The sequence below is a fragment of the Saimiri boliviensis genome, chromosome 7 (genome assembly GCF_048565385.1).
Source record: "Saimiri boliviensis isolate mSaiBol1 chromosome 7, mSaiBol1.pri, whole genome shotgun sequence".
NCBI lineage: Eukaryota > Metazoa > Chordata > Mammalia > Primates > Cebidae > Saimiri > Saimiri boliviensis.
The window spans coordinates 44652628-44669124 of record NC_133455.1 but is presented as its reverse complement, the minus strand read 5'-3'; the positions used below and the strand labels follow the sequence as shown (position 1 = coordinate 44669124).

General features: G+C 33.2%; 1 protein-coding gene across 6 annotated transcripts in view; it reads right to left on the bottom strand.

Annotated features, from left to right (window-relative positions):
* The window catches only part of CEP290 (centrosomal protein 290), a 90194-nt gene that overhangs the window by 39417 nt on the left and 34280 nt on the right, over nt 1-16497 (bottom strand). For all 6 annotated transcript variants that reach the window (XR_012518398.1, XM_039472306.2, XM_074402451.1 and 3 more), the window contains 9 exons: nt 14789-14891; nt 14468-14698; nt 12972-13145; nt 9939-10050; nt 6626-6831; nt 5551-5702; nt 3811-3922; nt 2441-2896; nt 958-1122 (listed from right to left, as the gene is read on the bottom strand). Coding sequence is in view for 5 of the 6 variants with exons in the window: in XM_039472306.2 (XP_039328240.1) it covers nt 958-1122; nt 2441-2896; nt 3811-3922; nt 5551-5702; nt 6626-6831; nt 9939-10050; nt 12972-13145; nt 14468-14698; nt 14789-14891 (1711 nt within the window). In the remaining variant the exon portion in view is untranslated. The remainder of the gene's footprint in view (nt 1-957; nt 1123-2440; nt 2897-3810; nt 3923-5550; nt 5703-6625; nt 6832-9938; nt 10051-12971; nt 13146-14467; nt 14699-14788; nt 14892-16497) is intronic.

Sequence of the window (16497 nt, the reverse complement as noted above, 5' to 3'; positions counted from 1 at the left end):
AAAGACAATTTGTGTCAGACACATACACAAAGACATCAGGCACATAACAAGCATTTTATATATATTTTCTTATCTAATCCTCACAACACACTGATGAAACTGTAATTATTTTCCTTTTATGAAAAATTATACAAACTCAGAGAGGTGAAGTAACTTGTGTAAGGTCACAGGGAAAGGTACATATGAAGTAAGAAAGGCAGAAAAGCACATGTGATTTAAATCTCTCTATCCATCCATCCATCCAAAATATATTTAATTATATATATTATGTGCCAAGCATCATTCTAGGCAGTACAAACACAGCAGTAAACAAAACCAAGTCCATAGTACATGGAACTTACATTCTGGTGAAGGAGAGACAGTCAATAATAAACAAGTAAGTATGTAATATACCTGAAGGTTACAAGTGCTATAGAGAAAAATTAAGATAATCTCTATTTAGGGAATCTTGAGAGTAGAATTTACTGTTTTATCTTAGGTGGCTGGTGAAGGATGCACTGATAAGGTAAGACATTTGAGCTAAGACCTGCAGGCACTGAAAGTGCAAACACCACAGGTATTTATGGTAAGAACAATTTAAGCAGAGGGAACAATCTCTGAGACAGTCATATGTCTGATGAATTTCATCTGTCTCTGAAGCACACACTTTAATCTATAACAAGCTGCCTTCTTACTCTGTCTGTGAGAGACAGTAGAAACCTGGAACTGTGAAAGTCAAATAACCAATATCAAAATAAAAATTAGCTTGTCAATGACGTTGCTTATATATTGCCCTTTTTAAGACTAATGTTATAAAAACTAAATATAAATTTTCAGAATAGTTTAGAAAATAAGAAACAAATTATTACATAATCCATTAGTAATAGAAGCTGAATTCAATTAGAAGAATAACATAGTCTTTTGTGCAATATTCTTATTTAAAATCTTAGAAAACGCAAAATAAATATAAAATAAAACCTTGTTCTGTTGCACAATTTCTTCTTCAAGACTGCTGATTGTATGTTCATATTCAGAAATTATATTATTTAAATATTTTATTTCTTCTTTATCCTTGACTAATTCTCGATTTAGTTTAAGCTCTTGAAGACGAAGTTCTTCTATTTTCATATGCCAGTTGATTACCTAAGATTTACAATTTATATATACAAATATAAATGCCATATCAACCAACAATATTCCTCCATTGATCATAATGATTTTAATTAAAAGTAATGGGCAGTCTAAAGTAAAATAAGACACAAAGTTATCTTTTCTCAAGCCACAGGACAAATTTTTATTTAGGATTTCCACTGACTTTTCTACAAATGTGGGAATTTACAATAAAATCTTCAAATTATATTGGAATGGACATCACTAACATTCACTTTCATTTTTTCATTTGTTATATGTTTATTGAACACTGACTATAAGCAGGTCATTGAAACATTAATATTATTTTCAAAAACAGAAATCCTAAATGTTTCTAGCCTAGAGAACAGGATGCAGTTGCAAGGTAATTATTTTTCATTTAATTCTTTCAAGAGATAAAACCATATTATATTAAAAATAAATATAGGCCCACAACTTCTAAATCAAAGATAATTATAAACAGTAGAAATCAATCGATTACTACAATGTTTAAGAATAATTATAATTCGTATTCAATTAATATTACTTTCAAAAACAGAAATCCTAAATGTTTTTTAGCCTAGAGAATAGGATGTAGTTGCAAGATAATTATTTTTCATTCAATTTTTTCTAAATGAAGGTAAAACCAAATTATATTAAAAATAAATGTGGGCCCACTACTTCTAAATCAAAGATAATTATGAACAGCAGAAATCAACTGAGTAACTACTACAATGTTTAAGAATAATTATAGTATTCAGTTAATATAAATTTTCTACAGTATTTAAAATTCCTTGGTGTTATACAATCTGAAGATTCTCACTAAAATCTTTGGTTAGAAAAGCCTAATTTTATTTTTACAAATAACAGACATTTAAATAGCCAACACTGCTAAGTTACAAAATCTAAATTAATGAATTATAATTGGAATTTGATTGTCTTACGCATTTTTTATATAGGCACATATTAAGAAATTATTATGTAACTCTTTTGGAGACATTGAATTTAAAATTGGCTGGGCATGGTGGCTCATGCCTGTAATCTCAGCACTTTAAGAGACCAAAAGCAGGAGGATTACTTGAAGCCAGGAGTTCAAGACGAGCCTGGGTGACAAAGTGAGACCCTGTCTCCATAAAAACTTTTAACATTTTAAAAAATTAGGTAGGTATGGTGGTGTGCACCTGTACTCCCAGCTACAACTACTCAGAAGCCTGAGGCTGGAGAATTACTTGAGCTCAGGAGTTCCAGTTATGTTTACACCACTGAACTACAGCCTGGGTAACAGATCAAGACCCTGTCTCTTAAAAAAAAAAAATCAAGTGTAAATGTTTACCTTTTGGGCTCCCTTGGTATCCTTTAAAGTGCTTATCAACTCTTCCAGGCCCTTTAATTTTAATTCCATCTCCAGTGTTTTGTTCTCCATATTTCTATGTTCTTGTTGAGAATTTTTCATTTCTTGCATTATATTAAGTTTGTCATTTTGTAGTTGAATCATTGTTTTAGAGAACTTTTCCTGTTGTGCCAAGGGTAAAGCTCCACTAAACTGTCGTCGCAGAGACTGAATTGTTTGGCGCAGATGTTTTGCTCTGTTTCTCCCCTCCAAACGAGCATAATAGAGAGCCTGTTCTTTCTCATCAAGTTTCTGCTCTAAGCGCATATTGTGAGCCTCCGTCTTCTGCAGTTTATATGTAATTGACTCCAACTTACCAAGAGCAGTAGCCTCACTAAGTTGAAGAGAGACATTATGTTGGTGCAACTTGGCAATCAGTGCCTTTTCATCAGACTGTGCCTAATATAAAAAATATATATATTTGTAGTAAGTTTGAAGTTTTCCAATGAAGCTTATCACAGATTTAAAATCACAATTTACTAAACAAAGTTTTAAAAGAGTGGCACATGAGATATACAAAATCCAACTTTGCTTTAATACAAATAATTACCAAAGAATTGTAAAAGAAAAAAACCAAGAATCAAACTTAAAATCCAAATGTAACTGAGTAACAGTGGGTATGTTACTGCTTTTTTTTTTTTAACTTCCACTGATTCAGACAATGTGTATGTTTTTATAATTCCCAACATATATAATGTAAGAATATGTAAAAATCTACATATAAATACAAGAGAAAATATTTTTATTAAAAATTTACTAATTACTCTTTCTCAGCATCCTAATTTTGATTAGTAGCACAATTCATCCATAGGCATTTAAATGCTGAACTGGATTACTGAACACTATTTCAAATTAAAGAGCTTTCTAATTAGGTTCCAACTAACAAGAATAACATCCTCTGGTTGGTTTATCTTCTGATTAAAAATGTAACGCTGGCCTGGCATGGTGGCTCACACCTGTAATCTCAGCATTTTGGTAGGCCAAGGTGGGCAGATCATTTATCCCAGGAGTTCGAGACCAGCCTGGGCAACGTGGTGAAACCCTGTCTCTACAAAAAAATAAAACACTAGCCAGACATGGCAGCACGTGCCCGTAGTCCCAGCTGCCCAACAGGCTGAGGTGGGAGAATCACCTGAGCCCAGGAGGTGCAGGCTGCAGTGAGCCTTGAATGTGCTATCGAACTCCACTCTGGGCAGCAAATGAGAGGCTATCTCAAAACAAACAAACAAACAGAAAGTGTTACACATCCCACTCCCAACATCTACTGTAAATTTAGGAAAATAAGTGGATAGAAGAGCCAATACTGCACATACCTGATAGTCTAGCAGTTGCATTCTGAGGGACTCCACTTCCTTTTCCCTAGACTGTTGCTGTGCATTCAAAATTTCAACTTGCCTTCTGGCAATATCAGAAATTTCTCTCAGTCTAGGAAATAATAATATATTTCAGGAACAATTAAGTACACTTGCTAAGTAAATACCAAATTTAAGAATTTATAGACCCTTTTCCAAAAAGCCATTCATTTTCAGCATCTATCTCTTCTTTGTATGAAACATTAAAACAGGGTTTCTTAAACTGTTTCATGGAACATAATTCCATGAGAGGTTATCATGTTTGCTATATATATATAGAAAAACAACCTTCATTCCCAACATCCCTCCTCCCCCTTGACTATTCATAACATATATTCAGTGCTCTCAGAGGTTCTACCACATAAAATTATCTCAAATCATACTTACTATATAGCATTTTCCAAATATATATGGCCAAAGAACTTCTGTCCCACACTTTTTTCCATAAAACATTTATTGTCATAATTTGGAATATGCTAGGATAAGGTATTTAGTACATTTATCTAATACTATCACTCAGTTAAGAATACAGAAATATAAAATTTCTAAAATCCTTAAATGTATTAATGCATGTTTTAATCTATAAGTTATCAGAAATGAGGAAACAAAACATGCATTTAAGAAAATTACAAAAAAAGTGATAGTTTAATGGTAATAACTCCTTCAAATTCCCTTATGAATACTGTAACAAGCCAATACAGGCAAAGCAAAATGCAAAGTCTCTTTGTTTTGGGTTAGAATTATTTTAGTTTAGTGTTACAGATAAGACAGGTTTCCTCATACTGATCAGATGCTCTCATTGCCAGTTGCATGATTAACAAAATATGATTAAAATGAACTATTATAATTAGTTTATATCAAAAGAGGTCTAAGAGAAGAAAGGACCAATTTTTTTTTAAAAGGGTCTTTCATAGTGAAAATGGTGTCAAAAATGTATATGCCCAAGAGAACTATCAGGCTCCAAAGGAATGGCTATATTTCTATGACTAGGCCATAAAATACTTTTACAATTTATGTTTGACAGATTAACTAAGTGGTCCTTACACTTTTCTACTGAAGTATCGCCTAATTACAAAAAGAGAATGAAAATACAGCATATAGCTGGCACACAGTATTTACTCCTTTGATATATTTTGTGTTCTAAACTAGCATGAAATATTTCTTCATGTAAAATAAAAACAAAATATAACCTCAAGGTTAAGTATAATTTTACAAGTTTAGTAACTTGCACAGTGCCTAGTACATAGTAAATGCCCGATAAATGTAAACTAAATCAAAATCTGAATTTTTTATCATATTCTTATAGCAACTTTGTGAACCAAGTAGAAGAGGTACTTTTATTCCCTTATTAAGGTGAAGAAATTTAGGTTTAATACACTAAATAACCATTCCTTATCCATCACCTCTTTCCCAAAAATTCAGTATGTGAAAGAACTGGATATTTCTGCAATAATATGCCCGAACTCTAAAAACTGTAAATCTTGAGAAGTCACTTCCTCTTTAAAAATATTATCCTCATTAATATTATTATTTAACCCTGTTAAAACCAATCTTAATATTACTTAATCCTGTTCTTATAAAAAGAAATCAGTATCAATTACCACTACAAATATTATCCTTGTATACTTCTAATTGGGCTTCTCAAAGACAAATTAGAGAGATACATCTAGTCAAATGACTAAAATGTTTATATGCACTTACTTTGACACTTCGACTTTTAGTTCCATTTCATTCTTCTCTAATTCTAGAATCCGTTGCCTATCAGCATCACTTACTGCCTTGCTCACACTATCAGCTAATTCATCTCTTAACATCTGTTCCACCTTCTGTGCATCCAAATTGATTTTGGTAAGCTAAGAAAATGTAACAAAAAATGTTCAGATACATCAATTTTGTGTGAGGTTTTCCTTGTAATCTAGCTTTTAAAGTACTGTAATCCTCTTTACTTGACCTTAGTCCAGATATTAAATTGAGTGTGAAATGTTAAGAACAGACTGAAAGCGAGTAAAAAGATGAAAGAATCAGAAACAAATTATGGAAACTCTGGTTATATTCCAATCCAACAAAAGTCATTTTTATTAGGTAACTCATTATATAATAATATCTGAACTTGTAATATTCTTATTTTGCTTAGCATGCAATCTGCTCATTATATTTTATTTCAATTATATTATCTACAAATAATGCCAAATGAGTTAATAAAATCTTATTCATATAGATTTAGTGACATAGTTAAAAATGATATAAATGCTTTGGAAAACATTAAATCTCAAGGTATGCAAACACTGTTAAGAGTTGTGTTTAATCATAAATTGTTAAATACTTGCAAACTATATTTACTGTCATGCAGTTTAATGATTCTGACCACATCAAAAAAATATAAAACCTCCAATTAGAATGTAAAGTCCCTGAAAGTAGAGGTTACTGTCTCATTTTGCTTCTTGCCATACTCCCAGTCCCAACATAGGGTCTGACACGTAATAGGCAACGAATAAATATTTGTTGAAGGGATGGTGGTGAAACGCAATTCCATTGTTTAGTAAATAACTTTTCATATATTAAATCTAACAGTATAACATTGGTGAGAAACAAGAACTTACAGAAATACCTGCTTTTGTTTTAAGCAATTCAGATTTAAATCTTTTATGTATTCATTACATGAAACATAGCACTATATTAATAAACTACTTCAGAGATACAAACTTCTTAACAATAATACAATGTCTACCAAGACTAATTCTTATTCCCTAATTGTATGATAAAACTTATCTCAAACCTCAGCAAATTTGGTTTCCAATTCAAAATTACGTTCATCCATTTGCTTTAATGAAGTCCGTAAGTGTTCATACATTTTTTGACAATGTTCAGCCCTCTGTCTTTCATTTAATTCCTTCATTTCCAGCATAGTTATTTTTTTTGAAATGGAAACAATGTCACTGTTGGTTATTGATTTCTTTGCCTTATCCATATTAGATTCATTACCTATATGCAATAAAATACTTAAGTCAATCTCATGTTGTTTATATTAAAATTATCTCAGATATTTTAGATGTTGTATATAAGAAAGCCGTATAGTTCTATGGAAAGCACATTAGCTTTCTGAATTCTATGAAACCTGGACTCTAATCTCAGCTCTGTTATTTCCTGACTGTCTAATCTCAGCTCTGTTATTTCCTGACTGTTTGATGTCTATACCATTTAATCTCTGTGGAACTTAATGGTCTTCATCAATCAAATGATTAAAGAAAAAAACACCTATTCCTCCCTCATAGAATTGTGGAACTAACAACATAAAGGACTTAGTGTGGAGGTATCACATATAATAAATTTTTTAAATGGCAAGTAAACATTTTACTGAAAGGAGATAAACTGTATGAGAAACAATGCAGTAAAGCAAAGTGACTATGAATATAAGTGCAATTATTTGATTTTTAGTCTCATAGAGCCAAGCTGAAAAGTAAAATGTGAAGCCGTATGATTGATAGATTCTACCAAATATAATCTTGTCTAACTATGAGTATTATTTGGTCTTTGTACTGACATGGTTTGGCTGTGTCCCCACCGAAATCTCATTCTGCATCTTAGTTCCCAAAATCCTCATATATAGTAGGAGGGACTCAGTGAGAGGTAACTGAATTGTAGGGGTGGTTTCCCTCATGCTATTCTTGTGATAGTCTTCCTGCCACTATGTAAAGAGGAAACGTGTTTGCTTTCCCCTCTGCTACGATTGTAATATCATACAGACCTAATATCAAATATTTTACATACTTTTATTAGTTGTTATGCCTTAATCATATATATGTAGTTATTTAGCTTGTCTTTGGACACAAAAGTCTGTGTCTAAACGGAAAGAGTATTAAAAGCCAATTTACCATAAAAAGGCATCACATAGGAGTGTCATTAGTTAACCATTTTTTGAGGAGGAGGAAGAAAACATACTTTTGCTTTGTATAACAAACATGGTCCAGAAAAAACAAAATTTGGTAGAGTGTTTTGCTTTTCAGCAACTTAAAATTCACGTGTGTTTAGGGTAGCCAATTATTTAAAGGAACTAAGCAGCAACTCAGCACCAACTCATTTTGTAAACAGCCTTTTACAATACCAATAATGCCCCCTCCTATTTTTCCAGCTTCATAAGTTCAAGTTTTATAACTGAGTTTTCTCAAAGTAATATATATTTCCTGGAAAAAAAAAAAAGGTCTCTATCTTGGTTTTAAAAAGTACTTCATTATATTCTGTATTTCTCTTTAAAATTTATTATTTTAGAATAGCTATTGGAAGCAGTAATCATGTAACTAACAATTATGGATCACTAACAGGAGCTAAGAGTTTTAGTAAATCAGTTCATTATGGAATAAAGACTCATTCAAGTAATGTTAGGCACCATATAGAAAAATACTGCACTAAATGCCAATATATAAAGGAGTCCTTCTCCATTCTGCATTGTGCTAAACTCTGATAAGAAGAGAAAAGCACATTACAGGGACTGAAGCAGATTAGCCATCTTATATGTTCTTGGGTTTGGAGTTTTCTTAAAGAGACCGTAGAGCACAACAGCCGAACACTAATAAATTCCTAGATGAAAAAAAGTTAACGATGTGACATTTTTAAACAAAGATACAAGGGCAACAGGGAACAGAGAAACACTCTTAAAACTTTGGTGATATAAATCCTTATATGGAATAGATTAAGACACATGAAAATTAAAGAATTCCTGTAGGGAATTCAGCATTTTTTAAAAATAAAGATGATGAAATAAAAAGAACCTACTAAAATTGTATGAAATACTCTTTTAGGTCTTCATTTAAACAGTATCTTCTTCCATGTAAATACTACACAAAAGCCAATTCATATTTAATCTCTTATTGAGCTAAAAATTACATTTCTAAAAGTAGCTTATCTAAGATTTCCCAATGTTAGGCTTCTGTAAACCAAGTGTCTTATTACCAATTTAAGAGCAAAGTTGTATGTAGTAATAAAAACCCTGAATAGCTCTAAGGTTTAGGAAACAAACAAACAAAAATACCTCATCCAAAGCAGCAAATTTATTTGAAAATTATGAAGCACAATGTATTGAGATAAAATTATGAAAATCCTACAAACTAAGATAACTACTTGAAAAATTAATATGGAAAACTAAAGATTTTAACACTTTCTGAAACAGTAATGTCTCTGTTAGATATTCCATGAAAGGGTAGTGATTTAATCACTCAAATACAGTAGGATATTACATAAGTATTTACAAGTGTGATGAATAAAACACAATGTTTTTTTTTTTTAGACAGAGTCTTGCTTTTATAGCCCAAGGTGGAGTGCAGTGGCACAATCTTGGCTCACTGCAACCTCTGCCTTCTGGGTTCAAGCAATCCTCCTGCCTCAGCCTCCTGACTAGCTGGGATTACAGGCGCCTGCCACTATGCTTAACTAATTTTTATACTTTTAGTAGAGATGGGGTTTCACCATGCTGGCCAGGCTGGTCTCAAACTCCTGACCTCAGGTGATCTGCTCGCCTCAGCCTCCCAAAGTGCTAGGCTTACAGGCGTCCGTGCCCAGCCACAAAAATATTTTTGATATTATTATCTAAATACAGTATAGAACAATGTTTATAATAATTTAAAATATATAAAATATGTAAGCATATAGCCACAAAAATATACAGTAATATAGTAATGAAACTATGAGAAATACAACTTTTCAAATTTTCTTTGATGTTTCTGGTGATCTTTTAATTTAAAAATATCAAATGATATATAACTAATATAACTTGCATTAAGTGAAAGAAATCATAATAACATTATTAAAATATCATCAGTTTTAATTGTTAAATGGTTAAAAGTAGCTAATGCTTAGTCATAAATTTTTAACATATATAATTTCATTAGAAACAAAACTAACTTAAGGACTGAAAACCAAACTTTGGTGGGGGTAAATATAGGATTATTTATCTGCCTAAGTTAAACCGTTAGGCAGAAAGTTCTTTTTTTAGTCAAAGTATTTTCTTTTAATCTAGTATAAAAAATGAACATTAAATAAGAAATATTCACTATTAGATGTTAATCATTTTACATTATCAGAGTTATAAGACTTACCTAATTTAGTTTCTTGTTCCCAGGCTTGTTCAATAGTGTGAAGTTTTTCCTTGGTAATCTCCAGTTCTTTATTTATAGACTCCATTTGTTCTTTTAAGGAGGCATTTTCACACTGAATAAAAGAAAAATGACATTAAGCAACTATATTGTAATTCAGACCAATAGCACAAAATGACATAACATCTCCTTAAAACTCACAATCTAGATTACAAAATTAGAATTTCCTCCATATATAATACATACGCATATACATACATATATGTAATACATGTATACAAATACATAATACATGTATACATATACGTGCACATATCTATACATATATATGTAAAAGACATGTATACATATACATACTGATATGGTTTGGCTGTGTCCCTACCCAAATCTCATCTTGTATCATAGTTCCAATAATCCTCATATATTGTAGGAGGGACTCAGTGGGAATCGTGGGGGTGGCTTCTCCTATGTTATTCTTATGATAGTAAGTTCTCACAAGATCTGGTGATTTTATAAGGGGCTTCCCCCTTTGCTCCACTCACATTCTTCTCCTTCCTGCCACGATGTGAAGAGGAAACGTGTTTTCTTCCCTTCTGCCATTATTGTAAGTTTTCTGAGGCCTCCCCAGCCCCATGGAACTATGAATCAATTAAAGCTCTCTCCTTTATAAAGTACCCAGTCTCAGGTATTTCTTCATGGCAGCAGGAAAATGGACTAATACACACACACATACACACACACACACACACACAAACACACACACACACACACATATATATATAAAATGTAAAGTATTATTTTTAAATAATCATCAAAATCCTGTGTTATCCAACACAGGATTTTGATGTACTCAATTTCTGAGTATTAGCTTCTGCTACTAAAGCTGTACATTCCTTTTGGCCAAGCTGGAATACTCGAGTTTTCCAACCTTTACAAAACTAGTGCTTACTTCCTTCAAGCACGCAGTTGCTGAGCATCCTAGTATGCCATCAGCAACAGATGACAGATGTTCATAATGAAAAGAAATACTAAATTCTGGCCTTCAGAGTTCTGCCCATTCAGTACCTATGTGTGTGTGGGAGTGGGGATCGGGTGGCAAGATTTGGCCAGAGTGTGAAAGGCAACAGATAATAAGCAAGTAAACAAACAAAAAATCTATTAAAAATGTCAACACTGGCTAATCACGGTGGCTCACACCTGTAATCCCAGCACTTTGGGAGGCTGAGGCAGGTGAATCACTTGAGCTCAGGAGTTCGAGACAAGCCTGGCCAACATAGTAAAAACCCATCTCTACTAAAAGTACAAAAATTAGCCAGTCGTGATGGCCATTCCTGTAATCCCAGATACTCAGGAGGCTGAAGCAGAAGAATCGCTTGAACCTGGGAGGAAGAGGATGCAGTGAGCCAAGATCCAGGGAGGCAGAGGATGCAGTGAGCCAAGATCTTGCTACTGCATTCCAGCCTGGGCAACAGAGCAAGACTCTGTCTCAAAAAGAGGAAAAAAAAAAAAAAGTCAATATCAGCCATTGCAGCGGCTCAGGCTCACACCTGTAATTCCAGTACTGCGGGAGGCTGAGGTGGGAGAATGACTTGAGTCTAGGAGTTTGAGAACAGCCCAGGCAACAAAGTGAGACCTCATCTCTACAAAAAACATAAAAACTCAGCCAACTGTGGTGGTGCATGCCTGTAATCCCAGCTATTTGGGAGGCTGAGTTCGAGATCAGCCTGGCCAATGTGACAAAACCCTTTCTCTATTAAAAATACAAAATTTAACCTGGCATAGTGGCACATGCCTGGAAATCTAGCTACTCAGATGCTGAGGCAGGAGAATTGCTTGTACCTGGGAGGCAGAACAGAGGTTGCAGTAAGCGAAGATCATGCCACTGCACTCCAGACTGGGTGAAAGAGTGAGATTTCATCTCAAAAAAAAAAAAAAAAAAATCTTGAGGAAAGGTAAGAAATATTCTTTGGGAAAATGATAACGTTAAAAATCATTCACGTATACATTATCTACCAGACGTCTCTCAACTAGGACTTTATAATGCTCTAGAGGGTAGGACAAAGGACATGGAAAAAAATAAATTATTACCATAACTAAATAGGCAGAATTTTCTATAAAAATTAACATAATCATCTCTCTTTGGCAAAGCAGCAAAAAACAAACTGATCATGACTACTTCTAAGTAATATTGATAAACATGTCTCATAATTTAGTAGGAGTCCTGAAAGCTACTCAGAACAATGTTTTCATTTACTGAATGTGTCTCTCTGAGCCGGCAAAGCTTCTGAGCTAATAGAATTAGATCTTATTCTACTCCTGTGAGAGGATCTTAGATAAGAATAATCCAAAAGACATAAGCCCCTATTTCAGACGAGGAAGATGAACAAATCAGGAACTTGTTCTGTCCGCAGTAAAAGATACGGAGTTCAAGTGGCTATAAGAGAATTATAAAGGGTCTGAGCCATAGTAACAGATTGAAACTTATGAGATTCTACTCTAGTCTTTTGTATTTCTACAATAAAAAATGATGAGAATTTACAGAGTACATCGATGGTCCAGGAAGAGCCCTTAACATTTCAGTTACTGTTGGCTACATCCATTCCAAAGAACAAAATCCAGGGACCACAGGAGAATAGTTTGCTCTGGGTACAGGGGTAAGAGAAAGAGATGGGTACTTAATGGGTGTTTCCTTCCTTTGATTACAACATTCTACCTGTTTCATGCTCTTTTTTCTCTTTGATGTCTGGTTGAAAGAGGTTTGATTCAGCTAAATCATGTAAGTGACCTCAGGAGAATGATCTAGATAATCATTCAGAAGTCATTTTGCCACTATAGATAGATAATAAGTGTGTGTGTTGATATTTGGGAACAAAATATTCATAACTAAACTGAATGAATAATATGGATAATTATATCTCTGCTAAATTTATATAAATGCAGACAAACTTTAACTAAAATCTGCCAAATCCATCCAAACACAAAGATACTGAAGAAAAATGACTAATATCACAAGGTTCAAGGATCACACAAACTTACCTCTAGGTGTTCCAAGTTACTTGTCCTTTGTACAAGCATATTATCTTTTTGCAAGATGTCCCTGTACTTAGCAGTCAGTTCATTGTATTGTTTGTTAGCCAGTTCTAGTTCAGACAAAGAGACACTATTATCTACAACTTTTTGGAGAGCTGCAATCTTGAAAATGGCCATTTCCTATGTAAATAAAGATACACTGAGTTATGCTGGTGCCTTTTTTTCTGGTCAAGCACTAGCCACTTTTGAGAAAGATAATAAAAGATAATACAACTGAAAGCAAAACAGATTTTAAAACCATTTTTAAAAACATGTGATTTCCCATGTTAGAAAAGCATGTCTGTTAATAAATGTTAAGTGCATTATATAACCAGAAAATTATGATGTTTGCAACTCCTAATAATTGAATTAGGCAACAATCATCAGTGGATGCTAAAACCATTAGGACTGATGCATAATTTGTTATTTGTATGGTCCCAAATTATTACCAGTTAACTAAATTGCTTAATAATGGAGGTATATGGTTGTCTTTTCTTCTTTTTATTTTAAAAAAACAGAGAGATGCACTCTGTTATATAGGTGCACAGGCTAGAGATCAGTGGCACATGATCATAGCTCTCTGCAGCCCAACTTCCTGGGCTCAAGTGATCCTCCCACCTCAACCTCCCAAGTAGCTGGGACTACAAGCATGCGTCACCATACCCAGCTAATTGAAAAAACAACAACAAAAAAACCCTTTTTGTAGAGACAGAGTTTCACTATATTGCCTAGGCTGTTCTCAAACACCTAGGCTCAAACAATTTTCCTGCCTGCAACGTGTTGAAATTACAGGTGTGAGCCACCACACCTGGTCTGCTTGTCTTTTCCTTAACACAGTAAACAATTACAAAATATGCAACAAGCAGATACTCTTGAAGTGATGCAATATAAAGTATAGAGCATTCCTTATGAGGTATTTTTGCCAAAAATATTTAAACCTGAATCTAACCAAGGGTTCTGACCTTACTTTTAGTAATACAAGGGACAGAGAAACAAGTAAAATCATACACACACACACACACACACACACACACACAACACACACACACACACACACGTCAGATATATCTTCAAACATTTTTCAGAGAAAACAAGGGGGATCCTACATTAAAAAGATGTATAATATGTAACTTCCAAATGCTTATTCCTTGATTGGAAAATGTAGGAAATGTGACTAAAATCTGGGTATTAGGCAATATTTAAAAATTCATTGTCAATTTTGTTAGGTATAATAAAGTTACCATGATTATGTAAAGAAAAAGGGTTTTCTCAAAATTGTACAAAAATATTTAGGGGAGGAATGTCTGCAATTCAAACATTCATACAAAAGCCAGAGAAGCATTATGGCAAAGTGTTAATAAATGTTAACTATTAATTTAGGTGGTAAGTATTATTGATACCATCCCAACTTCTGCATATTTGTAATTTTTCATATTCAGAGCAAAAGTAAGAATCAGATGTACCTTAAATCTTTGCAAACATCCGATTTTTTCACAAACTTCAGCCTCCATTGACAACAATTCATTCTTTTGTTTCTCATTTTCTTTTCTAAGTTGTCGCTCCAATTCTACTAAGGTTGTATATTGCCTTATAAGTGATTTTTCATTCACTTGCAAAACAGTAATTTTCCTACTATTTTCTGCAAGTATTTTTTTCATTTCATCTGAATCCATCTGTAGAACATTGAGCAAATTCTGCACAAAGACACATCCATATTACATGTGGAATTTAGCTATCCTAGTTTGTATAATACTGTACAGTTATGTTAAAAATGTTTTACTAACATTATATTCTTTAACTTTTATAGCATCTTGTTGGACTTGATCCTCAAGTTTTCTCTTTTCCTCTTTTGTTGTTTTAGATTCTGTTTTCCAGGTCTCCTTTGCACTAAAAACAAAACAAAACAAAAAGACAATACTGTAAACCTAATAAAATGTTTACAAGAAAACTTCAGATTATGCAAATTTAAAGTTTTCTCAACACAAGAGATATCACAGCTATTCAGTATCTGAAAACACAGAAATTAAAATTTAATTTAAAAGGGTTTAGCCTAGAATTAAAATTTTTTCAATAAATGCAAGGCAACAAAGTTAACAAATTATTTTTGTTCTTCCCTGATTCACCACTAAAAGGGTTATAATATAATTGAAGCTGAATCTTACCAATATTTTATTGAAACTAGAAAAAAGGTAGAAAAATAATACCCCACACTAATTCTAGAAATCAAATTCCAACATTCTGACCCCACTCTCAAATTTGGGTGTTAAATGCTTACAAAATATTTTGAATACAAACACATCAGAAATAATTAGACTTAAAAGAAGATGTGTAAAGGACACAAAATTTGAGTTAGGTATAGTTCAAGAGATCTGTACATAATAGTGACTAAAGTTAATAACCGTATATTATATACTTTAAAATTGCTAAGAGAGAATACTTTAAGTGTTCTCACTACAAAAATAAAAAGAAGTATGCTGTAATTCCAGCACTTTGGGAAGCCAAGGTGGGCAGATTGCTTGAGGCCAGGAGTTTGAGACTAGCGTGGCCAATATCTCAAAACCCCGTCCCTACCAAAAATACAAAACTTAGCCAGGTGTGATGGCACATGCCTGTAATCACAGCAACTTCGGAGGCTGAGGCAAGAAAATAACTTGGATCGGGAAGGCACAGGTTGCAGTGAGCCAAGATATCACCACTGCACTCCAGCCTGGGTGACGGAACAAGACTCTGTCTAAGAAAAAAAACAAAACCCCAAGTAAGTGAGATTATACATAAGTTAAGTAGCTTGATTTAGCCATTCCATAGTATATACATATATAGAACATCATGTTGTATACAATAAATTCTTACTTTTGAACTTCCAAAGTAATTTAAAACATATTTATATACAAATTCATTTTTTTTTAAATTTTGTCTACACATGAGCACTCCACAACCATCTGTAATGTTCTTGGGATAAACCCATTGTAGTGGTATCATTCTCTTTGCCACTGAATGGTTCAGACTTGGGCATGTGACCCAATTCGGGCAAATGAGATCAGAGTGAACATCTGCCAGATATCACCAGAAAAAAATGTTTATTCAAAAACAAAATCTATGTGGATAAAAATGCTCCTCTTCTCAACGGGCACAGTTCCATCTTTCTTGAATTCATGCAGCTATTTTACAACCATCATAGGTGATAACAACAATCCTCAAATATGACCTGCCCTATAATTAGCTTTGTGGTTCTGGTTAGGTCAGATAATAATTATTCTTAGTGTTTAAATCACCTTTGAGTAAGATATTCTAATTCCTAGTATGGAAATCATTCTATTGATATAAATAAGATGACGGAATAAGGAGAAATATGTTAGTTCCCTAGAAACATATATGGACAAGGATGATGGTGATGATGATGATGATGAATGATGCTAACAACAGCTAACATTTACAAACTGTTCATATGTGCCACACACTTGTCTCGGCATTTTTTTTCTTTTCTTTTTTTTTC